At 47.7% G+C, this 24,823-nt stretch overlaps 1 protein-coding gene across 1 annotated transcript in view; it reads left to right on the top strand.

Moving 5' to 3' along the window:
- The first annotated feature begins 1,751 nt into the window (after positions 1-1,751).
- The window catches only part of NEURL1 (neuralized E3 ubiquitin protein ligase 1), a 165,726-nt gene continuing 142,654 nt past the window's right edge, over positions 1,752-24,823 (top strand). Inside the window, exon 1 of the mRNA XM_037400918.1 lies at positions 1,752-2,033. Within this exon, the coding sequence (XP_037256815.1) occupies positions 1,949-2,033 (85 nt within the window). The 5' untranslated portion in view covers positions 1,752-1,948. The remainder of the gene's footprint in view (positions 2,034-24,823) is intronic.

Here is a 24,823-nt window from a genome sequence, read left to right on the forward strand (position 1 = left end):
CTTCCCTGAAAGTTATGTACCTGAGTGGTTTCAGAGAACAAGGGTCTTTTGGCTCTCTGGGTGGGGAAACCATGGCAGTAACTGTTTTGAAGGTAGAAACGTCTACGTGTGGCTCCTGACCAGGAAGGGCTATTCTTACATTTACTAGGAGGACGGAGAGATGCGGGTGGAGGTGGATGGATAAGTGGACAATTTCACCTTTTGGAAGGAAGCTGAACATTAATTGTTTGTTCAACAGAAGGAAGGGAAAAGACATTTTACAGCCCTGACATAGCTGAACTGAAGCTGCCCTCAGCCTTCAGCATTTGCTGAAACTCCAGATGAAGCCTGCAAATGTGTGTGTCTCCAGAACCTACTGCCCCCTTTGAAGAAAAAGGTAACGAAAACGTGCAACAGACCAGCATCAGCTGTGGATTTATTTTAATGTGGTACCAGCTGAGCTCCTCTGCATCCTGGTTTGTGCTCATCGCAGCAGAAATCCCCCTGTGGCTGAGGGGCTGCTGGGGTGAGGCCAAGGGGAATCTCACCAGCTTGTATGGCCCTGGCTGCTTCCGTGGAGCAACTCGTGGCCTGGGTGGCTGCCGGGTGGGCAAGGCAGGGAGGACCCCCATGTTTGCTGGTGGGCAGGTGTGGTATTAACCCAGGACCTTCTCTTTCATGTCAAGAGAGCGCCACGTGTGTGTGTGGTATGTGTGCAGGTATGAGTGAGTTTGTGTCAGCAGCACGGATGCTGTGCAGCTCCGTGTGGCTGTGCAGAGGCTCAGCTCTGCACAGAGGGCTCCAGCCGTGCAGGGCAGTCCCAGTTCATGTGGGGTGTGTTTATGTTGCAGCGCCTTTCAGAAGCCACAGGTGCAGGCAGTGCCCCATGCTAGTGCTTCACCAGTACAAGCTCCTGACCCTTCATGGGAGTGGGGCTTGCTAGTGAAGTGTTTCCCTTCACCCCATTTCTACCCTGCCCGCTTCCCTGAGCTTGGCTAGAGCTCCTCGTTGCTTTGAGCCACGGGGGCGGGTAAAGCGGTGGGTGCAGGCACCCGCTTGGCCTTGCTGGGTAGGTTGGGGACCAGTAAGGGACCTACTCGCCCCTCTACCTGCCTTCTTGCCCACCTGCCGCAGGGCTGGGGAAGGAGCTGCCTGCCCCTCAGATTTGCCTTCCCCGGAGCCCTGCTTGGACATCCGTGAGAATCCCTGTTGTTTTAGGACAGTCCTGTCCCCGCCCCGCACGCTGCGGCTGCTTGGGTGGATGTTGGTGCGTGACACAGCTTTTTTTTTTTTTATTTTGGGGGGGGGTGGATTCTGGGGTCACCCTCAAATCCCCTTGCCTTTGCTGGCCCAGGGAAGCGGGTTTAGGGCCAGCAGGTGTGAGAGCGGGCCCCGTAGCATCGTCCCGGAGGTGGACCTGTGTCGCTTCACAGGGTGCTTTCCCCGCGGGCTGGGGGGGCAATAACGACCCCGGCCCGGGGGTCTGCGGGGGGAGGGCTGGCTGTGCTTGCCGCCGAGATCCCGGGGGAGCCGGGCCGGGCCGGGCCGCTGCCGCCGCCCCCGCTGCGGGGCCGCTGTGCGTGCGCCCGGGACCGAGCCGGGGGAGCGGGAGGGGGTCCCGCGTGTCCCCACCTGTCGCGCCAGCGGTGGCACATCTGGGCGACGCGCGGCGGCGCGCCCCCCCCGCCGGGGCGGAACAACTGTCTCCATGGCGACAGAGCTCGGCGGGGGGGCCGCGGTGCTGCCGCCCCGCCCCGCCGTACCGAGCCGCGGCGGAGCCGGCGCGGCCCCGCGGAGGGCGACGGCACCGTGGGGCATGGGGCCCGGCGGGCGGCGGGCGGCGGCGCTCCCGGCGGCCGAGTGAGCGCGGGGGACGCCGGAGGAGCGCTGCTCCCCCCCGCCGCTGCCACCGCCACAGCCCCCGGGCACGGACCTTGCGCGGTGTCGCCCGCCCGGCTCGGATGTCGCCATGGGGAGCCGCTTCTCCAGCATCCCCGCGCTGCCCCGCGGCGGCCAGGGCCGCCTGCACCGCGCCCGCCACCACCACCTCAAAGGTACGGCTCGGCCGGCACCCCCGGCAGGACGGGCACCCCGTACCCCGGGGCACCCGAAGTACCCGTGCAGCCTGGAGCGGGATGGGAGCTCTGGGCACCCCGAGGTGGGATGGGCACCAAAGCAGGACACGAACCCTGGGCACCCCAGGGACCCCACACCGGGATGAGACCCCTAGGCACTCGTGGCGCCCGGAGCACCCCGCGCCGGACAGGCTCCCCGGGCACCTTGGGGCAGGATGGGCTCCCTGGGCACTCCGGCCGGGTTGGGCTCCATGAGCACCCCGGGCACCTCGGGACAGTCTGGGCTCCCTGGGCACCCCGCGGTGGGATGGCTCCATGCCTGACGCCTCATGCCGCCTGGTGGTGTGACCCCCCCTGCCCAGCTCCCAGCCCTGCTGCTTCTTGCCCGGCAGTGCCCCGTGGGTGACTGGTGGTTGCACAGGTCTCCCCAAGGCAGCAGCACCCCGGGAAAGCAAGGGTCAGTGGAGTCGACCACCAAAGCATCTCCAGGTGTTTCTCAGTGAACGAAATCATGGCTTTGGTGCCTTTCCTTGGTGCTCCAGGAACGTGTCTGGGGGGGGTGGGGGTGGACGATGACTGTCAGTCCTGTTTGGAGGAGGGCAGGGTCTATGTGGGGCTCCTTGTCCAGCTTACACGGTTATTTTGTTCCTCGTAAGGATGAAATCCCTTTTCTGAAATCCTGGGGCACTGTTGGATCAAACTGAATGGGGGTGACTTCTGTAAGGCAAGCAGGAGTGACTGCCCAAGGTCTCCTCTGTCCCTGCCCTTTTTTACCCTCTTTCTCTGTAAACCAGCTGGTGGTGGCAGAAAATAACCTGTCATCCTTGAAAGGGATTTCCTTGGGCAGCAATACACACCGTATTTGTTCACCGCTACCTGGGTACTTCTTCACTAAGCACGTTTTCACAGCCAAAGGCGCTGAAGGATGGGGATAGAGGATGTCAGACATCTCTCTGTAAGCAGGGAATGAGAGAAGGTGCTGCTCCCACAGCCATTTCAGATGATCGGAACTTGTTGCAGCTTCCCCAGCGTGTTGCAGAATAAGCAGCTGCTAGTGTGTAAAATAGGGATGTTGCTGTTCACCCTCATTTTTACTGAGCTTTTGGATACTTCTTTGGCATAGTTTAGGGGAGTGGAAATGGTTAATGATGGGCTGGGCAACTGGTCATTACACTGAAGGATTTGCTGACAGTTGCATTATTCTTCCATTACACCTCTCTGCTCCCTTCCTCTGTGCTTGGATGATTTGGAAGGGTTGCGTGAACTGAGGAGGATTTTATCATAGCTTTTTTAATGTCAAGGAGACGTTACGAATGCTTACTGCTCTGTCATGGAGAAAGTCAGTCAGAAACTCGGCCTAGACAATGCCTGTGCTTAAAATTCGACCTGCAAGGAGGGGGATGCTGAACCCTAAACAGTGAACCATCATCCTCTATCAATGCAAACATGAAGGCACACACTGATGCTGTAGTAGTTGGTATGCAATTGTAAACTGCCAGGGAGGATTTGTCTCTTAAGAATCATGCTGTCAGCTGGAAATCTTTCTGGAGCAACCTTAAGCAGATAAGAATTTATAAATTGGAGCCAGAAGGGACACTGCCACTTAATCCATTATCAGTGGCTTACGTGAGATTTTGAAGATGCTCTGCATGAATCACCTGATTTTGGGTGTGCGGGTTGTGTGTTAATGGCACTTTGTTTTTTTCTTTCTTCCTTTAATTTCCATTTTAATTAAATTTCTACCTGTGCTGAGGCAGCAAGCATAAATGTCCTCAAGACTAATACAGCAGAACACTGAAATAATTTTGGAGTAAAGAGTTAACAAGGCATTGCCTTTGTTGTAAAATCCAAGCAACTGCCAGGGACAATATGTGCCTTTTCTGTCTTTTTTTTTTGAAACTGGGTTGCCTTAGGTCCTACATTTAAATGCAGAACAAACAAGTCTGATTGCATCTGACAGGTTCCTGTAAAATGGTCTGGAGGCATAGCAGCGAAAGTGAAAGTATGAATGTCACACAGTTTTGTTACATGTCTGCCATTTAACATTTTATAATGTGTCTTTTAATTGAAGGTCCCCAGTTGTTCTTCCCGCAGCATCTGGCCCAGTGTTGGGGATACTGAACTCTGATAATGTGGCCACCGTCTAGTGCTTTCCTTCTGCCATGACCTCTTCCTAACCTGATGCTGGGGTGATTTAGGCTCATTCTTGCTAAAGAAAAAGCTATGATTGCATTAAGTTTCCCAAGGTGGTCTGGGGACTCTGAAGTCAGTCCCTGAACCTTTCAAGTTCATCTCTGCTATATATGAAGTAAGACCTCTGTAGCGGTGTTCCCACAAGTACTGAAAATTTTTATACCTTTCTGTTAGCCCGACTAAAAATGGTCACTTTTAGTTGAGTAAATCTTTTGAAGACCATGTAATACTTCTGGTGGTATCAAAGACATAACACACAAATATAATTTCAGACCGGCATGGCTGGCAGAATACTTACTTTGCTTTTGATGGCTGTGCATAAAAAGGAAAGCACCCAACTTGGTTCTCAGACTTCAGCTGCAGTTTTACAACCAAGCAGCTGAAATAGGCAGGTCTTTACTGAAGGTGCCAGCAACAGTAAACCTGGAACCCCAGGCTGATGATTTTAGAGTTGCTTTTAGGTAGGACATTACTTTAAAATCTGCTATGTCCAGCCCTTTATAAAAGGACTTCACATTGCTGTTCACTAGAAACTGCTACTCATGAGCACTTTGGAAGTACCTATCCAAAGCAGTATGTCATGCCTGGGTTGTTGATCCAGATTTGGATGTCACAGTTTGCTTGCAGGCTTTAGCTGGTTTGGAGATAGTGAAAACTAAGGTCAGTGGAAACAGAAGTCCTCCAGGACCACAGCTGATCAGATGCCATGGTCCTGATGTGGCTGTTAATCTTAAAGTCATGGCCAGTGGTTGGAAGGAGGTTGTCACTTGGTGATACCATGCTGGGGAGGTTGAGGTGAGATTATTTTCAGCATTTCTGTGAGTATTTCCCTTCCTGTAACCCAGATGTGGCTGTGTCTCTGAGGTGACGGAAGGTGATCCATTGTGTGCTTTCTATACACAATGCTGAGCAAAAGATTATGACTATCTGATAACAATCTCCTTAACGATGCAGCCAGATAAACTCCAGGAAATTTTTGCTGTCCACCCTCTCTGAAATATGGTTTGACATAACTATCACAAAAGGTGTGTATGGCTGTTCGGAGTGGAACCGAGTGGGAAAACTTGAGCTGTATCTAATCTGGATTCTGAGATGATAAAGGTCAACCTTTGCATCAGTGGCTCTGTGTACTGTTCATTTACTAGTGCCAGGGCAGTCTGGCTTGAACTGTTCCAATCAAGGAGACTATTATTTCTCAAGACATACATTCCCAGTTCAACCCATCTCCCTGCCCCAGGGCTCTTCCAAGATAGTCTATTCAACCTCGTGTCTTGATGTGAGTGTAGCTCAATAAATTACCCTCCTTGCCTAGTGTTATAACCTCCAGATCTCTGTGGCTGTTGCGTTCCTCCTTTAGCTACTGCTTAGCCTTGCTGGATGTATTTAACTCTTCCTTCTGTCATGTGTGGGCTGCGTACCCTGTTAGGGCTGTTGTGTAGTTCCCAGATTTGCTGGTCTAGGGTGCTAGAAATGCTGGTTTTGCTATCCCTTGGGTCAGAGGTGAAGCACAGGACTGGAATGCCATTTCCTGGGCTCCGTGGGCAAGCAGCTCTTTATCCTCACTTGTCTCTGTGTCCTCAGCTTCAAGAAGGCTTAGCCATTTCTGCAGACGGCAGATCAATGTTACATTGTAAAAGCTAAGAAGTATTACTGTCTACTCTCTTAAATCCTTTCCTCCAGCTTCCTATTTAGGCTTGCTGCTTGTTCCTGAGCCCCCTCTTGCCTTGGAAGGTAGATCTCCGCAGTGAGTGACAGCAAGAAGGATTTCTTCCTCTCCGTTTTCTCACGGGTTAATGCACCTATGCTATTTATGCAAAAGAATGCACGCACTATATTACAGAGACAGCCTGACCTAGTCAGAGATCCTCTTTTCAGTAGTGGCTGATTACTCATGTATTATTCTTTATCATTTGTATTACAGTGGCATCTGGAGGCTCCCATTGCGATCTGAGTCACGTTGTGCTGGGTGCTTCCATGGTCCCCTGTACTTACTGCTCATTCATACAGATAGCTCTTACTCATGTGTCTGAGTGATGTCTGTGGGATGATTTGGGCTTTTGTATCTCCAGAGTATCGCATGAAGCAGACTGGCACCTTGGCAGGAGGGTTCTTCTTAGTCCCTTCTTTTGCTAGGAAACCTGAGGTCAGAGTCAGCAGTGATTTGCTGAATCTGGCTGCAAGCCCCCAGAAACACAGCCGGTTGTGCAGTGTTTTGCTAAGGGGGCAGGGGTCTTGCTGCTTTTCCTGGCCCATGGGGGATGCCAGTCATGATTATACAGTCTTTGCCTGCATTTTGCAGTTGCGGTTCTAAACTTTATATCCTGCTGGCACAAAAATATGTTGGGCTTTTTTCTCCTTTCACTGGTATTTTATGAGCTTCTGAAAGACACGCGGAAGATAGTAATCTGGCTGGTGTAGGCATTTCAATAATTGTATGTTGTTGATAGGAAAGACTGTCCTGCTGCCAACTCCATTTTGTGCACTTGCACTTGCTAGATAAAACTGAGTGGGGAGTAAAGGGATGTCAGCAGCTGATGATCGTGGGGACCACAATTTGGGGTGCAAGCAGTGCACTGGGGGGCGATGCCAATAGTGATGCTGCGAGATAACCTCAGCTGCCATTGCTGCTCTAATTGGTTCTTCTTTGAAGTACTATTTAATTTTCTTTCACTGTTAGAGAGTCAGAAGGTTCATCGTTCAAGGCTTTGAGGGATGCCTCCTGCTTCCTGCCCTTCTGCTTTCATTGTGTCCTGGGTCGTGCTTGTTTCTCTCTGACCCGTCAGTGTCTCTGGGCTGCAGGTGTAAAGTTTTTCCTGCCTGTGGTTCTCAGGTTTAAATGACCTTCTCCCAAGCGCTAGATTTTTTTTCCCAGGCTACTGAACTTTGATATATTGCGTTTAAACTGCCTAAAGTGCTCAGTGATCCAAACACAGCAATTTATCAATCTTACTTTTCCTTTCTCATTGTCCTTTTCATAAGGTGCTGAATCCTGTTGGTGGAACAGGTAATGAGCTTGACAGAAATTTCCAAGGAAATCATGTGGTGCTTTGCCCACAGGTGATGCTCTGTATTTCTCAAGGGCAAGAAAGGCTACTTTTGAAAATCGGTAGGAACAAAAACATCAGGGGGTGGATTGAGCTGAAAATGTTAGCGGAAGGCTGACTAGCAGTTAAAAAAGTAAATTAAATACTAGAACTTATAACGAAGCCAAACAGAAGAAAATAGAAGCCATGACTAGATTGTTGTATAAATCTGAATATTGTGTGTAGTTCTGGTTCTTCCCCTTCCGCCATCTTAAAAATGAGACAAGATAACTGGAAAAGGTTCCGAAGAGGGCAACAGGGACAGACAGAAGTCTGGATTAATTTTATGTAAGGAATGGTTGAATAAACTAGGACTCTTACCTCTGGAAAAAGGGACAACTAGGATGGGAAATGATTTGGCATGTAGAGAAGGGGCAGAGCTTCACTCTTCACTTTCTCTTCTAGCACAAGAATTAGGAGGACATCAAATGAAGTCGGTAGATTCCAGCTCCTTTTGAACAAAGGGAAGCTGTAGCTGTCTGCAGTGGCTAGCAGCTCCGTAGAGCTCATTAATAGCGGATGTTATGGATGCTAAAATGAGTCCAATTTTAGGGGAGGCTGGAGGAGGTCATGAAAGAGGAATCCTTTGAAGTTTGCTATGTACAAGGACCACACATTCGCCCTGCTCCTACGGACTTCCCAAGGGCATCTTCCTATGGCTACCTGTGTGTAGCTGATAAGGATAATGCTGAAATGAGAACTTCAAACTTCTCCACAGCACCGAAAGCTGGAACTGGGTTGTTCAGACAGTGGTAGACAGAGGGATAGAGCTTGCACTGGTGTTGGCTGGTCTCTAGCTGGATCCATCCTCCTTTTCATGAATGTCCCTGCCTGGGTGTTTACGGAGTGGTTCATTGCCTTGCCAGCCTCAAAGTCGTGCACAGAATGTTCAGGCTTTATTTGGGAGACAGTAGAGATTGTGTCGAGGTCTCTGTGCAAGCTTTCGTGGATGAGGCTGTGTCTCCTGCACTCTGTGATTTTGACACATAAAGGTGCTTTTGCATTTGTGGGCTCTTTGGAGTAAGAGAAAGCAGGTTCTCTGTGCTTACATTGACCTCCCAAATGACAGAGGCCTGAGTAGCCCCCACTTCTTTTTCTTTCCTATACTGTTGGAATAGCAGCTTTTGTGGATATCCCCATATTTGGGGATATTTCTAATACAGAAGCTTGGAATATTTCAGATTTGGCAGCTGTTCTTAGGTACTGCTGCTAGGATAATGGCAGAAACCAGCTACTGCTGCATCGCTGAAATTGTTGCCCATGGCAAGTACGTAGTAAGTACGCGTTGTTTTACTTGGCAGTGCATACCTTCATGGTAGCTACTTATTTCAAGCTGGGGTTCCACACATGCTCTGGCTTGATATTTTAGGGCATCTGAGTAATCCAATTCTGAACTGTCCTGAGGAGCAGGATCTGCACGCCTGTGTTTCGGGATTGTCTCCATCCAGAAATGGTTCATCTAAGATTAACCTTAATCACAGCACTATGCAGGTGCTCAGCACTGCCAGATGCTGCCAACTGCCAGATCCCAAAGTAGTTTCATATTTTATTCGCAGCACTGTGCATGTGCTTGCTTCTGTGCCAAAACCTGACAAATCTCGGAGTAGTTTTGGGGACAAGAGCTGACTTTTAACTGAAACTTAGGCTCTGGCAATGGTTAAAGTTTCTGCTGTGACTGTGATACCTATACATGAACCTGAGCTACCTTTTAATCTAGCTCTGCTAGGGTGTTGCCAGCTCTAGCTGGGGAGGAGAGCAGACCCTTGGATACTTACCCATACTAAGGTCTTGGTTTATGCAATTATGTTGTTAAAATTGAGGTGGGGAAGCTTTTCATCTTCATTCATTCTTGGAGATCTTTTGCTGGTAAAAGCATGTTGTATATAAGATTCTAGTTCATGTTTACACTGCTGGTTACTTGGCCTTCCAGTTACAGGAGTAAAATAAGATTGTGTTGTAAAATCATAGGGCGGAGAACGTCATGGAGGTATTATGTTTATACAATTCTCCATTAGTCCACCTCGGTTCGACTCTTTGCTGAAGCATAGGGAAGGATTCTGAGAAAACTGTCAGGTCGAACCTCAGGGCTATTTTACACAAAACTCTGAGAGGTAAATGTTAATAGTTCTCAGCCAGCCTCAGACATAAAATAATACGCAGATTTTGTTAATTAAACCCCCCCCCTACTTAATGTAGACATTTTTTGGAAAAATCAGTAATAAAATTTTAGACAAACTCTAAAGTACTGGCATTGCTTGCAGAGTCTCCTTCCTCTCTTTGTTCCTTTGTATTTGGTATTTAGGTTTAACGCTGGTAACGCTGACACTTCCAGATGTTCCTGCATGTGTGGGTTTACACACATGTGCACTGGCATATGCAGGGATTCTCTGTTGACTGTTGATCTCATCATTTTTATGATACGGCCAGAACACATCCTATGTCTAGCATGAGGACCTGAGAAGATTGATCCAGCAAAGCAATGGCTGGGGAGCTCTGTAATTAGCCAGTGTCAGTAACTAGCCAGTGGGGTAGCAAAGAAGGACCCTGGCTCCTGAAGAGACAAGGGACCATGGGATGTTGGGCAGAGCTGGAAATTTTTTGGATCCTTTGTCCCAGTGGAATTAAGGAGCTCTTTTAGGGTATTGGTTTCTTACTTGGGGGGCTGAATGGGAGCATGGAAGTCTTTGCAAGCAGTCCCTGTCTGGACATCCCTCTAGCTTCACCCTACTTGAAAGCTGTAGCTCACACCCTGACCCAGTCAGAATAAATGTAATCATGTTATGCTTGATTCATTCTAATTTAGATTGACTTCCCTTATGTCAACATACAATTTAAAACCCCCACTGATCATCTTTTATCCTCTGTTAGGCATAAGCTCTGCTTGATTTCCCTTTAACTGCTACTTGGATGGAGACGTGACTGCGTTTCGTGCTCTGCTGCTCATCAACACCATCTAATGTAAAGCTTAGTGCTAGAGTCTTAACTTGCCACTGGACAGGCTTTTGCCAGATAAGCCAAGCAGCTGTAGATCCAGAGCTTATTTACCATCTCGATTCCAACTCTTCATCAGAAGATTAGTTCAAATCTCCTCCTTAAGAGATACCTATTTAATATAGCATTTACTTATATTGGGGGCACTCAGGATTTCTTTCATGTCAGTAACTGGTACCATTGCATTTTTAAATATCTATCTGTCTTGTAGATCAATTTTGTCCATGATGAATGCTTGGGTTTTGTACTTAACACGTATTTACTAGGTAGGAAGGGAAGAGATGTTTTCCTATAGAAGTATTGAGTCACTATAGAAGACAGGACACAAATAACTGTAAATGTTGCAAACAAAATTGGTGTATTATGTGAGTGAGTGAGTCACTTGCATAGATGTCATAGAAAATGGGAAAGAGAAAATGTGCCTCACTAATTATGTTGTGGCATTTCAGCAAATCCAGAAAGAGAAGCAGTTGAAATAACTTGCTTTATTAAAAAATGCAGTGAATGTATTATAAGGGACCTGGGTAACCTCTGATGTTAGCACCGGGTTTGTACGTTCCCACTCCCATATCTGTGTATCATTTAGTGTACCTGTTTTAACAGTACAACCCTCAACAATTACATCCCTTAATAGGCACAGAATAAAATAAAGGTGCAAAAAGCTCTCCCTATTTAAATCCACAAATACCTTTTGTTTCTAAAGGTTTAGACTTGAGATGCCAAGTGATAAGTACTGACAGCTGAGAGCTTTGCTCCTCCACTTGAAATCTGTCCCGCATTAGTTGTGGCAGAAAGTTCTCACCATCTGCTGGATGCCTTACGGCCTGTGGAGATCATCTGGTGTTCGGTGCATTTCCTTCGGACAGTTGTTCTCAGACCCTCTTGGTGTGCACTGGAGGATTTAGCAGAGAGGTTGAGAGGCAGCTTGAGGTTTCAACCAGAGAAGTCCTGCAGGTGGGACCTGTAGCAGTGAATGGAGTGAGCTCTGGTTGCTCTTGCCCATGCGATGTGTGTTTGGTGGCTGAGCGTATACTGTCAGTCTCTGGTCGTCAGTTCAATGTGAAGCCCAGGATGAAAAATTACTGAGGGATGGGTGGGAACAGAGACTGAAGGTAAACTCCCAATTTGGAAATGTTAATGCTACATCCATTATTAATAACCCCACTGTGAAATAAAAAATGCTTTGCTGCAGACGAAGCTGTGACATGGGGAAGTGGCAGGCAAAATTAAAATTTCATACTTGCTGTGGTCTTACAATAAAGGTTTTGTGATACACACCCAGCAATGCCACTATAAATAGTCTTGTTATCTAATCTTCCAACTCAGAATATGACAGATTACAAGTAGGAAAACAGTTCGGTGTAGCTTTTAGCTATTTTCCCACTGCTTCCCTTGCTTCTACTGGAGCATTATTGCTGTGCCCCTTGTAATTCATGTGGAGACAACGTTATTCAGAAGTACAGAATGTCAGTAGGAGGAGGAGAGTTCAGATAAAACCCAGAAGATTTATGACATAGTTTAGATAAGGCCATGTAGGAACTGAGACGAGGGAATAATGATAATTTGCAGTCCAGCAGTGTTTCTTTGGGTGTGGTGAGAACTTCTTCATGCCAACTCCATTGGGTCAGATACGGAGCAGGGCATGTTTTAATAAGGTGCTCTACATGCTTGATTGCAGAGGGAACCCTTTTGCTAATAAATAATCCAGACACATGATACAGGATGGATCTGTCCACATGGGTCTAGGACCTGATCCAAAACCAACAGAAAGTCTTTAGAAAATTTTGCAGAGGCATAGCTAGCACAGAGACAACCTTTTTTTCCTTTTGATCTTATTTCCCATGGGGGTAGGAGGAGTTGGCTGGTGGCAAGGGTAGTACTTCTTCTCCTCTCTCTGCCCTGCTGGCGATGCAAATCCTCATTTCTGACCCTTCCTTGGAGCCCTCCCCAGCCTGTTTCACGCAGGGCACCTGAAGGCAGCGAGGGGGGCTGAGTCCTGGGAAAGCTCCCCTTGAGCAGGGGCAGCTAAAACTGACCACCTGCAGCTTTGTGCATGGACATGAATAACCCTTTCCACAGAGGACTGCAGGTCGCTTTCTAAACTTCCATGAAGTTTTCCCGTGGCAGCCATGGGAGGAGGCATGAGGGAGTATGGCTATTGAAGAGTTGGAGCCTCATGAGATTTGAATTTCTTTTTGCTCTCAGACAGGAGTTAAGAAGACTTTGAGTATTTGTTCAAACCCCAGTACTGCTCACCTGCTTCAGGGTGGCTTCCCTACCGGGTGGCTTGGAGGAGGCTCTCCACCAGCACCATGTTGGCACATGTCCAGACAGCTCAGCAGAGTGTGGTGGTGGGCACACACATGTTCTCCAGCCATGGGCAATTACAGAAATCCTCTTCTGTGCCTTTATCACACCTTCTCGTGGATGAGCTAAAGCAATGACAAAATTTGAGGAGCTGAGCCTCACCACACCTGTTGCAGGGAGGCAGGAAAGGGCTTGCACCATCCCCTTGTCCTAAAATAGGCTGATGTCTAGGGAGGTAAAATTATTTACGTTTTGCACAACAATTCAGCAGGAGAAAGACTCAACCCATCTGTTGAACACAGTAGTCCTACATCCATCAATTTCCATCAAGTTCATGTGATCCAGGCTCAAGATCCCCTTTTGACTCCTAGGGAAATGCTGGGACTAGAGGGCTTCCCTCTGTATTCCCAGTCCATCGATGCAGCTGAGCAGGCATTCACCTCCACCTGCCTGCGTCACCCCCTCCCTGCTCGGCACAGGATCAGCAGCATCCTGAGAGGAGGCGATAGCGTTCAGCTGCCACTGACTCACTCAGCTGGGCACTTCTGTCTCTTGCAGCCCTCTGGAAAGCATCCTTAAATGTTGCTAAAAGCATGAGCCAAAGGACATACCTGCCTTGCTGAACTGCAGGTACTGCTAGCAGTTCCTTCTACCAGCCCAGATTCTGGTATTTCAACTTAAAGTCCCAGGCATAAGCAATTACAAGTGCTGGCAGGTAAAAGGCTTTCTTGATGTGAACTTTCTCATGCTGTAGCCTGTTCAGAAGGAAGGAGAATTACCTTCTTCTGATTAGATTCTGCAGGCAGAGCAAATTTGCTGTTCAAACAGAGGTCTTGTATGTAGTAAAATGCTCCCAGGTATGTTTTTTAGTAGTGCTTCTGGGCTAAAGCAAGGATTTATTAGTAAGAGGCACCCAAACCATATTACACACTGAAGCAGAGCTGGAATCCTCAGATTCAGGATGCTGATTGAATTCAGTGACAGATGCCAAGTATTTATGTCCTTGCCCGAGTTTATCTGTTAAATTTGTAAGTGTTAAAAGCCGGAGTTATTTTTGGAATAAACATATTAAATAGTGATGGAGAGTTCCAGCTAGGTATGGGTAGGATAGTATTTTATTATTATGTGTGGTTGTCCAAAGTATATTGCTCAGAGTGTCAGAATAGAAAGCTGTGGGGATAATACATTGCTCCAGATTTGCACCAGAATACTTGAGTTGAGTTCAAAGAGCCTGGTGTCTTTGCTTGTGACATTGCTTGATATTGTGAAGGGTACAATGAAATTATATTTATTGTATAAGTACAGCTGAATAGAATATATTCTTTTGCAATTGTAATATTTGCTGTAAAGTTCCTGACAGTTTTCTATATTTCTGCATTTACATGGAGGGGGTATTTTAATGTTAGGTATGGTTTTTTAGCATATTGACTAATTGCCAGACTCTAGGGAAGCTGTTACTTGCCTTGGAAGCCAGTGCAAACACACCTCTTGGTTCCTTTTGCTCATCCCTCCTACCAGTAGTCTTTTGTGCTGCTTTGTTTAATTTCTTCTGTAACTTCACCTAAAATAGCTCCTGGCCTTTATTTTTGTTTATAGCTTGTTTATAGTTCCTAATAGCGTTAAATTGTTTTGATTTTATTATGTCCTCCTTAACGAGTATTTTGCCCTATTAGTCATTAATTAGCCTTTTGATCTTTCCACGGGCCATCTTGAAGCCCTTGAATGGTGTCTCTTCAGAGCTGAACCAAGACTCAGGGTGAGGGTGGACAGCAGAGCCATAAACTTCAGGCAAGTTGTCACATCTCCAATGCCTCTGAGCCATCTTGTGCCTCAAAAGTTAATGTTACTTACAAATTGCCTTCTGCCATGCTCCACCAAATACTAAGATGCTGTAATTACTTAGGGATGTGTGGATGTGGTGCTTAGGTACATGGTTTAGTAGTGGACTTGGCACTGCTAGGTTAACGATTGGACTCGGTGATCTTTTCCAACCTGAACGATTCTATGATTCCATTACAGTTAAAATCTCCTGATGTATTCAAATAAAAGCCAGACATATAGGGAAACACCCTGTAGAGGAAGGTTATAGTATGAAAGAAAAGATGTCTTGCTTTGTCTGCAGGTCACATTGACAGGCAAGCTAGAAATACATGTAAGAGATGGAGACCTAGATGTGCTGGATTTAAGGGGGAACTCCGTAGTTGCTGCCATTGGACTATTTTCAGGTGTTTGGATGAGTGAATGACCCAAATATAGTTTAAGCCCGTGACTATTTCATTTTAATAGCGATGCAAATACAGTAGGTGAAGGCTAAGAGCGCTGCATCTAATTTGGCAGTGTTGCTTTAGCAACATCGTGCAGGATGCAAATAGTCTCCTTGGTAACACTTCCTTAGTGTCATTAGATAAGCAATGATTATAAACACGGAAGCAGATCAGAATGAGAGACATGCTCTTGTGCTGTGCCTTTTTATAGCCCCAGACATCACGATTAGCAGGATGGCAAAAGGAGAGAGGAAAGCTGTTTTGAGAATTGCAGTGCTTGTTAGGGTTTTATATATTGTGCTTTGGAAAATCACACCAGTGGTGATGGGATTTTCTGACTTGGTTTGAATAAGGTTTTAAATAAAGGGAGTGGTGTCCCTGCCCACTGATGGCATTTGTCAGAGACATATGCTAAGTGTCCTCCTGTCTCCCCAGGAGATGCAGACTGGCATCTCTGCTAGCACCCTTCTCTGGCACCCTTCTGCCCTCTACTCTGATGGCATACTCATGTCTTGGTGAGTTTTGAATCTATAGGTTATGAAGGGAAGAGGCAACGATACCCCAGAGCTCAGTGTGAGTGTGACCCTCCCGTCTTCACCCTAGAGAGGAAGTGGAGGTTGAGGTGGTGGTGGAGGATCTCCTTCTGGGCTGGGGTCAGGTACAGGATCTGCTCCCCTTCTGCTGAGCTTCCCATGCCCTGGTGTCACTGCCAGTGGATTGCCTCTCCAGATTTTGGTTTCCCTGTTGAATTCTGAAGACTCTTTCCTAGGGATCAGCAGCACAGTAGGGATGAAGGTGAGAATGAGGTTACTTAGTGCTCAGAAACAGGGCAGTTGTTTCTGCTGTTGGCATTGTCACATAGAAAAGAGTAATGAATTGAGGCAGCTTTTCTGGCTCTCATGATAACTGATTTTTTTTCCTAAAGCCTCAGCTGCTGGGCTGAAGGGATTACATGAGAATCCTAGCTTTTGTTTAAATGCCTCTCAATTTTATACACTTCTCTGTTACAGAGAAAAGCTGTGAGGTATAAAAGAAATATGACCTAATGGCTCAAAAATCAGAAAGCATACAAAAGAACCACCAATGCTTTTGTTTTCAATTGATCTTTATTTTAATCCCACTGGTTGATGCCTGAGGATCTTATCCAAGGAATCTGAATGCCTGATAATGTCAACTGGAGCACATGAAAGACAGTGGAAGGAGCCAAGTTCACAAGAGCATCAAAATAAGTTTATTCTGGTTTGAGATAAAAGTATAAAAGAGCAGATGGTTTTATTTTATCATGAGCTTGACCCTGCATCAATAGAGGCAGACAATTGGTGGACTTTTGCATTTTTTTGGAAAGAAATCCTCTGAATCAAAGCTAAGCCAGACCCTTTCAGCCAAACAGCCTGTTCTGTGACCTTCAGTCCACACAAAAGTCCAGTGACTGGAGACTAGCCCATCCAAGGGTCCCTCTTTCATTTCAGTGGTGTGCAGCACCTTGCAATTTAGACACATGGCAAAACACTGACTGCAATTTTTCCTGTTCTAATGCAAAAGGTAATTCAAATGTCAATAGTCTCTCTTTACAGGGAAAACTCAGTATAATAATAATAAAAAGACCAACCATCCCCCACAGCCCTTTTTTGCTCCCAAATCTTCTTGGAATTCATCCATCTTCATATCGTTCATATCTCATGGCCTCTGTTGTAAATGTCAGTGCTAATTAATAAGACCTTGGCCCTCCGTGTAGTTAAGATGAGTAACAATCCAGTGTTTGTTTGTGAGATAGGTGCCCTTACATCTCCCCTTCGCAGGGGAAGGCACTGGGGCTGTTAAGCCTTGCACATGACAAGCTGCAAGAGGCAAAGTCTGAAACACCACTCTACTTCTGTAGTGTCAAAGGCCAGCAGGTGAAGCTCTTCTGAGCTGCCTGAGAGAATTGTTTCCTAAAGCTTTTAGAGATTAAAATGGAAAGTCTGAGGTCCCCTTACTGAATTGCCCCCATCTCAACCCATCCCATCCTTGTTCTGGGCTCCTGGGAGCCCACTGGAAGGTACTGGTGAGTTTTCTGCTTTGTGAAGGAGACATTGAGGTTGCTGGACCCATGGGATGCCATTCCAGCCCTAAGACAAAGTGTTGCTGCTTTCCCTGTGCAGCATAATGGCCTTCATTCAGCGGGTCTTGGGACTGATGTGAAGGCAGTTTGTCTCTGCATCCAAATTGTTCTGCAGTAGAGGGATTGAGCAGCAGTTCCTCACCACCATGGCCCATGGCTTAGTAGGACATGGGAATTTGGGCAAATTACTCTGCTAAATGGGAGCTCAGCCCTCAACCTGCCCTTCCCTCTGCTGTATTCAGAATAGAGTGTTTCTCTCTGGGACAGCTAAGTAACTGTGTTGCTGCTACATGTTGATTGGGTACCGAGTTCTTAAACATTTGTAGGCATCACTTTTTAAGCCATCTTGGGATTGGAAAATGGTCTTTCTCCCTGATATTCCTGGCGTGTTTCTGCTGCAGATGGATGGAAGCTTGTGCTTCCTGGGGGAGTACCCAAATGGCAGGAGGGTAAGTGAGTTTTTTCTGCATGCCTTCTCATGGTACTTTGGGATCTCCAAATAAAAATGTATGGGGGGCAAGAACAGACCTAAATCCTCTCCTCGTCATTGGTCAACACATATGTCTTTGTAGCTCTTCACTGGGCTCTGATTTGGCAAAACCAAATGTGGAACTGTAGAGGAATGAAGGCAGTGGGTTGATTAGCATTGATAATGTGCAGCTGTGGCCTTGCCTGGAAGGCAGTGGGTTGGTTGACATGGATGATGTGCAGCTGTAGCTCATTCCAGCTAAGTAGTTAAATAGCCCTGAGGATGGGTGGTTGGATGGAGGTGGAGTAGTGTGGTCTGACCTCTGGAGGAAGGAGAAATGGCATGGACAGTAGAATCTTACTGATGGCAAAAGCCTTGTTGCAGCCTACTGGTTTGTTTGTGCTGCAACAATTAGTGCCCAGTGTGAGGCTGCTGGACTCTGACTACAATAACTGGTGCCCAATGTAGCTGAGACAAGCGGGAGAGCCTGTGACCTGAAACAGGCACTGTGAGAGGTGAGCTGTTGACAACTAATCAATATGGGTGTATTTGTTGTCTATCTTAACTCAAATTACAACTTTTGGTTCCCAATGTAGATGGGGACTAATAGATATAGGTGCAGAAGAAGAAAATTCTACATTAACAATGCTTATAGATATATTTGAAAAAAGAACCATAAAGTATAACAAGAAGGCAATAAGTACTTTCTAGGATGTTGCAAAGTAAATGATGTGCTGGTTACGCCGAAAAATGTCTCCAACGTTCAGACATGGCAAAATGCTGGAAAATTACTTTTTGAGGCTGCCTCGAGAGGGGATAAAATTGCAACAAGATCACTAACAACATGGAGATTAGTCTTAAACTTACTAGAACAATTAAAAGTGGACAGGGAGACATTCTATATTTGCAATGAAAAAAAAGGTTTAAAATACGATGAAATGGCAATAAGAATTCTGCTAGTGTGGTGTAAAAAGTATGATTTGGCAGTTATGGTGAGAAAGGTTTTCAGCATTCAGACATGGCAAAGCATTGGAAAGGTACTTCTTGAGGCTGCGTCGAGGGGAGACAAAATTGCTACAGCCTTGTTAACGACATGGAGGTTGATCATAGATTTGCTAGAACAACCAGAAGTGGACAGAGAGACAAACCCTGTGTTAACAATGCTAATCAACCCACTGCCTTCACTCCTCTACATAGAATTATCCAGGATGATTTAGACCTGATTGTGACTTGGTCTAGCTGAAGAGCTGGCTAGCATTTTGTTCCCATGAACACCATAAAATGCAAAGCACTGTCATGTGTGACATGAGCCGGCTTTCTTGTTGGTCATAGCCCAGGGTGTGGTTCAGCCTGAGACTCATTTTTCATGTCAGGTAGGATCATGTCAGCTCATCTGAATGTGTGCAGTCCTTTTTTCATCTCTGGGGGTCTCAGGGGGCTACATTGCCCCTGATGACCCCCTGGGATGGTTGATGCAGCCATGCTGCAGCCTTGACCTGAGCCAGCTCAGGCGCTTCTGCACTTGCACTGCAGTCTCATCCTGAATAGCACCTCTGCATGATGCCGATTCATTGCCTGTTCGGCAGAAAGAGCAATGCTTTTGTATTCCCAGCCCTGCTTCCTGCAGCACCTGGGTTTTCCTTGGAGATCACCCGTTCACACTTGGAGCCAGCCCCACTCCTTGGGGCTGATGGGCACACGGGACCCCATGGTGAGGCTGTGAGCCAGAATCCCCAGCCTTACCTCACACCTGAGACCAGAGGGCTCTTGCCACTGTGCAATTGCAAGCTCCATTTAAATCGGGGGTTTAATATGCACGAGGCAACTCTGGCTTTTCTGAGACCTTGTGTTATTTTTTTTGTCTATAGTGGGAATCAGGAGTTTCACACCCCATTGTGGCTTCCTACCCCACAAGGAAATTCCTTCTTTTCTCTCTTGATCAGTTGATGCTGTAGTTTTGCAATGCAGCCTCAGTTAGAGGTGAGAGAGCCGTGTGGGATTGCAACGTGGTTCTGACAAGGGATGCGCCGTCCTCTCTGGGGCAGTGACAGTGTTCCCCAGCTCCTAATCTGCATCACTCCTGTGTCCTGTGCCCTGGTTGCTCCATATCTGCCAGCCAGGCTCCCCCCCTGCCAGCCACCCAGGGCCAGATGCTGCCCCTTGCCTACCTCCCAGCAGCCGGGGCCATCTGTAGATGGGGACTGAAATGTGTCCCCACAATAGGAGGGCATCCCAGTGCACTGTTCAGCAAGTGAGACTCCTTTCCTGAACTCCCCAGTTCTGACCTCCGGTTCTCCCTTTGCTGCCTGTTTCTGTGAATACTCTCCTTTTTTGCATTTCTTCATAGAAGAATAAAAGAGATCGCAGACAAAAATCCTTCCTAAGCAGCTGGGGCAGCCGCAGGGCAGCTCTCCCTTTGACACAGAAGTCCCTAATTCAGTATTCACCTCTGACAACAGATGACTTTTTGCCACTGTTTTTTGCTCAGATACGGGTGTTATCATTGCTCACTGGGCACTTCCTCTGCAGCTGGGAGCTGCTTTCACACTGTGCAGTTATCCGCCATGTCTTAGACTGGCACCCTTCTCTGTTATTTTTATATTTTTAGTGGCCTTCCTTGTGCAATAATATGAATTATCTTCTTTTTTTTTATAAGCATCTTAGCAGAATATTAATGTATATAATTAAGATAGTATTTGACTCTTGAATCACACTGTTCATCCCAAAATTGGCTTAATTACACAGCTGCTGCTCTAGAATGAAGCTGTGTTTGTTTAAAAGCTTCAGTATGGAGATGGGGCAAAATTTCTCCCTCCAAGGAGAAAACCTCCATTTCAGATTTCTAGCTATGTTGCAAACAGTGGCTTCTCTATTTTAGGGAGGGGAAGAAGTCAAGGGGATAGTATTGCTGATTTTTATTTTTATCCTCTATGTAGGGAGTGAGCCACAACCCCCCTTGATGATTTTTTTTTTTTTCTGCATTATTGAAGGTAGAAGGCACGAGGGTCTTGCATTTCTTGGGTTGGTTCCTGTGTCATTCCTCTGGTTTTCCCCTCTCCCCCTAAGATCTTGAAATGTAGGTGTCCCTAACAGCCAGATGAAATCTGTTGGATAAAGCACCTGCTTTTCACCAGCTTCCAGTTTGCAAACCATAAACCTAGCTTTAACAGCAGCCTTAACCTCTCAGTGTTACAACAACATGGAAGAAAAATGCCTCCTGGCAAGTCTGCAGGATTACTTCAGCTTATTCGAGACAGCTGAGAAGTTATGTTCAATTTTGCTGTCAATTCTTTAGCTTTAAACATTGCTGCTGTAAACTATCAGCCCCTCCTGTGAGTACGTTCATGTTTGGAACTATGCAGTAAATCAGATTAGAGCTGCCCTTTATTAACTCTGATGCACAAGATTTCAGCAGTAGAGGTTTGATTCGGAGAAAATGAATGAGGATAGTTAAAGTCAAATATAAATAGAGCTCATTAAAAAACAAACAAACCAGCCTCTGTTTCATTATGTGACTCTTAACTGCACTATGAGAATAGAAGTAGCTCTCATTAAAGTCCCCTGGCAGCCTTGTTCTCTTCATCTTCTTCTGCAAACTCACTCACGAGCTCTTGGGGACATGAACCCAATCTGTACGTTGGAATGGGAGAGAAAGGGAGAAGGCAAACAGAAGAAGCCTGCGTGTACACACAATAAAATGAGTATAGCCCTGCTGGCACATCCCCATCCCATCCAAGCTCCTAACTGTGTCTGTGCAGAGTACCACCACTCCCCTGCACCTGAGACCCCTCTCCTATGCTCTCAGCAGCACCCTGTCCTCACCTGGCTGGCTAAGCCAGGGGATCCCCCTGATTTCTCCTGCTCTGCCCCATGCCTCGGTCAGGGTTCGTGCTGTGGGTGCTGGTGCTGCTGTGGAGCCAGCTCTGCGTTTCCTCCCCATGTACTACTGCAGCTGGCTGGTACCTGGCGACGGGCTGTGCAGCGGGGCCAGGATTGCTCCCTGGCTGCGGGAGAGAGCATCCCCTCTGTGCCGTCCTGACCACCACAGCAAAGCCCAGCACTGCCTGTGAAATGAAAATAAGCTCCTTATTCCCAAGCATGGTCTGTGGGGAGCCTCTGCCCTTCCATCAGCACATCTGCAAGAAGAGCTCAGAGTCTGATTTACACGCTCACCATCCCTGTGTAGGTGGATTTGTTCATTTTTACTGGGTTTTTAAGTACATATGTTTTGGGGGAAGGGAGAAAGTAAAACAGCAGTGATGTAGTCAGAGCATGGAAAAAATCCAGCTACGGGAACAAAATACGGTGTGTAGCAGTCTGTGCTGAGGAAGGAGAGGTTGCGGAATGGTACCCAAAGCTTCCAAGTCGTTAATGTACAGTCAACCATTAACTTTAATGAGGCTTCAGGTATTGCCTTAATGAATAGGTGTGCTGGGCTGACCCTGGCTGGATGCCAGGTGCCCACCAAAGCCGCTCCATCACTGCCCTCCTCAGCTGGGCTGGGGAGGGGAAATATAACGAAAGGCTCAAGGGTTGAGATAAGGACAGGGAGATTGCTCAGCTGTTACCATCATGGGCAAAACAGACTCCACTGGGGGAAATTAGCTTAATTTATTACCATTCAAATTGGAGTAGGATAATGAAAAATAAAACTAAATCTTAAAACACCTTTCCCCAACCCCTCCCTTCATCCCAGGCCCAACTTCACTCCCCGTGTCTTCCCCCTCCTTGGCACAGGGGCTGGGGCTGGGTCAGTCCCTCACGCCCTGTCCCTGCCACTCCTGCCCCCTCAGGGGGCTCCTCACACTCTGCCCTGCCCCGGTGTGGGGCCGGGAGACAGTTCTCCATGAACTTCTCTAACGTGAGTCTTTCCCACAGGCTGTGATTCTTCATGAACTGTCCCGGTGTGGGGCCCTCAGGAGGTTGAGGGGGATCTGCTCTGCCGTGGGCCTCCATGGGCTGAGGTGGAGGATCTACTCCACCGTGGGCCTCCATGGGCTGCGGGGGGGATCTGCTCTGCCGTGGGCCTCCATGGGCTGAGGTGGAGGATCTGCTCCACCGTGGGCCTCCATGGGCTGAGGGGGGGATCTGCTCCACCGTGGGCCTCCATGGGCTGAGGTGGAGGATCTGCTCCATCGTGGGCCTCCATGGGCTGAGGTGGAGGATCTGCTCCATCATGGGCCTCCATGGGCTGAGGGGGGGGATCTGCTCCGCCGTGGGCCTCCATGGGCTGAGGGGGGGATCTGCTCCGCCGTGGGCCTCCATGGGCTGAGGGAGGGGGGATCTGCTCCGCCATGGGCCTCCATGGGCTGAGGGAGGGGGGATCTGCTCCAGCATGGGCCTCCATGGGCTGAGGGAGGGGGGATCTGCTCCGCCGTGGGCCTCCATGGGCTGAGGGGGGGATCTGCTCCGCCGTGGGCCTCCATGGGCTGAGGGAGGGGGGATCTGCTCCAGCATGGGCCTCCATGGGCTGAGGGAGGGGGGATCTGCTCCAGCATGGGCCTCCATGGGCTGAGGGGGGGGATCTGCTCTGCCGTGGGCCTCCATGGGCTGAGGGAGGGATCTGCTCTGCCATGGGCCTCCATGGGCTGAGGGGGGATCTCTCCTCCATGGGCAGAGGACACAGCCTGCCTGGCCATGGGCTCCACCATGGGCTGCTGGGGAATCCCTGCTCCGGCACCTGGAGCCCCTCCGGCCTCCTGCACCGACCTGGGGGGCTGCAGAGCTGTTGCTGTCGCATATGTTCTCATGCCTCTATCCCACTGCCATTTTTTTGTGCAGATTTTTATCCTGTTCTTAAATGTTATCCCAGAGGTGCTGCCACCATCGTTGATGGGCTCAGCCCTGGCCAATGGCAGGTCCATCTTGGAGCCGGCTGGCATTGGCTCCATTGGACATGGGTGAAGCTTCTGGCAGCTTCTCACAGAAGCCACTCCTGTAGCCCCCCGGCTACCAAACCCTTGCCATGCAAACATGATACAATAGGACATGCTTACCTTCATGAGACCCTGAGCATGCAGGTACAGTGGATGGGGAAAGAGTCCTGGAAAGGGTGTTGCACAGTGTGTGAAAGGGAGACCTGTAGTTCTGGAAAAGGAAGCTACTTGTAAAGCAGAGCTGAAACATACATTCTTTTAGAAAGGGCCTATTAAAGAAAAGGCTGTGTGAGTCTCAGTACTGCTAGTGAATAGCACAAGTGGGAGATTAATATTCGGCTTAAGGGAATAAAATTTGAGCAAATCTATTCCCACGTGAACAAGAGAGCTCTAAAGCAAATAACAGTTTTATGCTATTTACAGTTGCACTCCTGGAACACTTGTGGAGCCTGCAAGGGACCTGGCTGTATCAGTTATGTTTTTCTCATGGTTCCCCCCAGTTAGAAGCACCAGTACAATCCCACTGTTATCACCAGTTCAATCCCAGCATTAGTAGCCCTGGGAACACAAGGTGAGAGAGTCCTTGGTATTTCAAAGCAATGCATCATCTACTTCTGCTCCCTGCAGGCTTAACTGGCATGATGCCTGGGTGCCTGCCACAAGGGCTCCCACCACTCCAACTTCATGTGGAAAACCATTCTAAAGTTTTGTTTAACTTTAATTCATGATCGCAGAGCAATTTGCTGTGTGCAGATGAAAATCGGTGGAGAAGTGTTAGCTCGTCGTGCTTTAGTAATTTTTATATATGCATATGTTTTACAAAAAGAGTTGACGCTTACTCAGAACCTGGACTGGACTGTGCTCGACTGTTTAATTGCTGTTCACATAGAAGTAATTTGCAAAGTGTTAATTTCTGAAATCAATGCACTCTGGTCCAATAAATATTTAATGCTTCCATCTGCCATTTTTAGGTTAGTTACGAACCCTGCTAGATGAAGTCTATGAAACAGTTGTCTGCTGTTGACATAAAGAAGGGGTTTGAGATCCAGCTTGTGTGGAAACCTAGAAAAAAGCCTATTTCCTGAATCCAGTTATATTGACTTTTCTAGATTAAATACGGATAGGGAGAACATTGCATATGGAGACAGGTTAATAGCAGACAGGCCTATGTAAAAATACATCTTAATTTTATGAGGGGAAAGACATCGAGTCTTCCCTAGTGAAACTACAACTGCAGATTCTAGTTCTGAATTTTGGGAGGAATCTAGCTGGAGCATGCAGCATCTTTTCTGGTAGGAAAAGCCTAATAAAGTGAAGGGCATGGTGTCCATTTCAAAGAGCAAAGAGGAGGTGGAGAAGCCCCCTGCAGGAGGGGGCATGTGGGGCACACAGGCAGCTGGAGGGGGGGTGCAGCAGAACTTGCCACCCTCTGGCTGCATGGAAGACTATTTAATTACTGATATTCATGGAGATTTTGGAGCTCTC

This window comes from Falco rusticolus, chromosome 9 (genome assembly GCF_015220075.1).
Source record: "Falco rusticolus isolate bFalRus1 chromosome 9, bFalRus1.pri, whole genome shotgun sequence".
In the NCBI taxonomy this organism is placed as follows: Eukaryota; Metazoa; Chordata; class Aves; order Falconiformes; family Falconidae; genus Falco; species Falco rusticolus.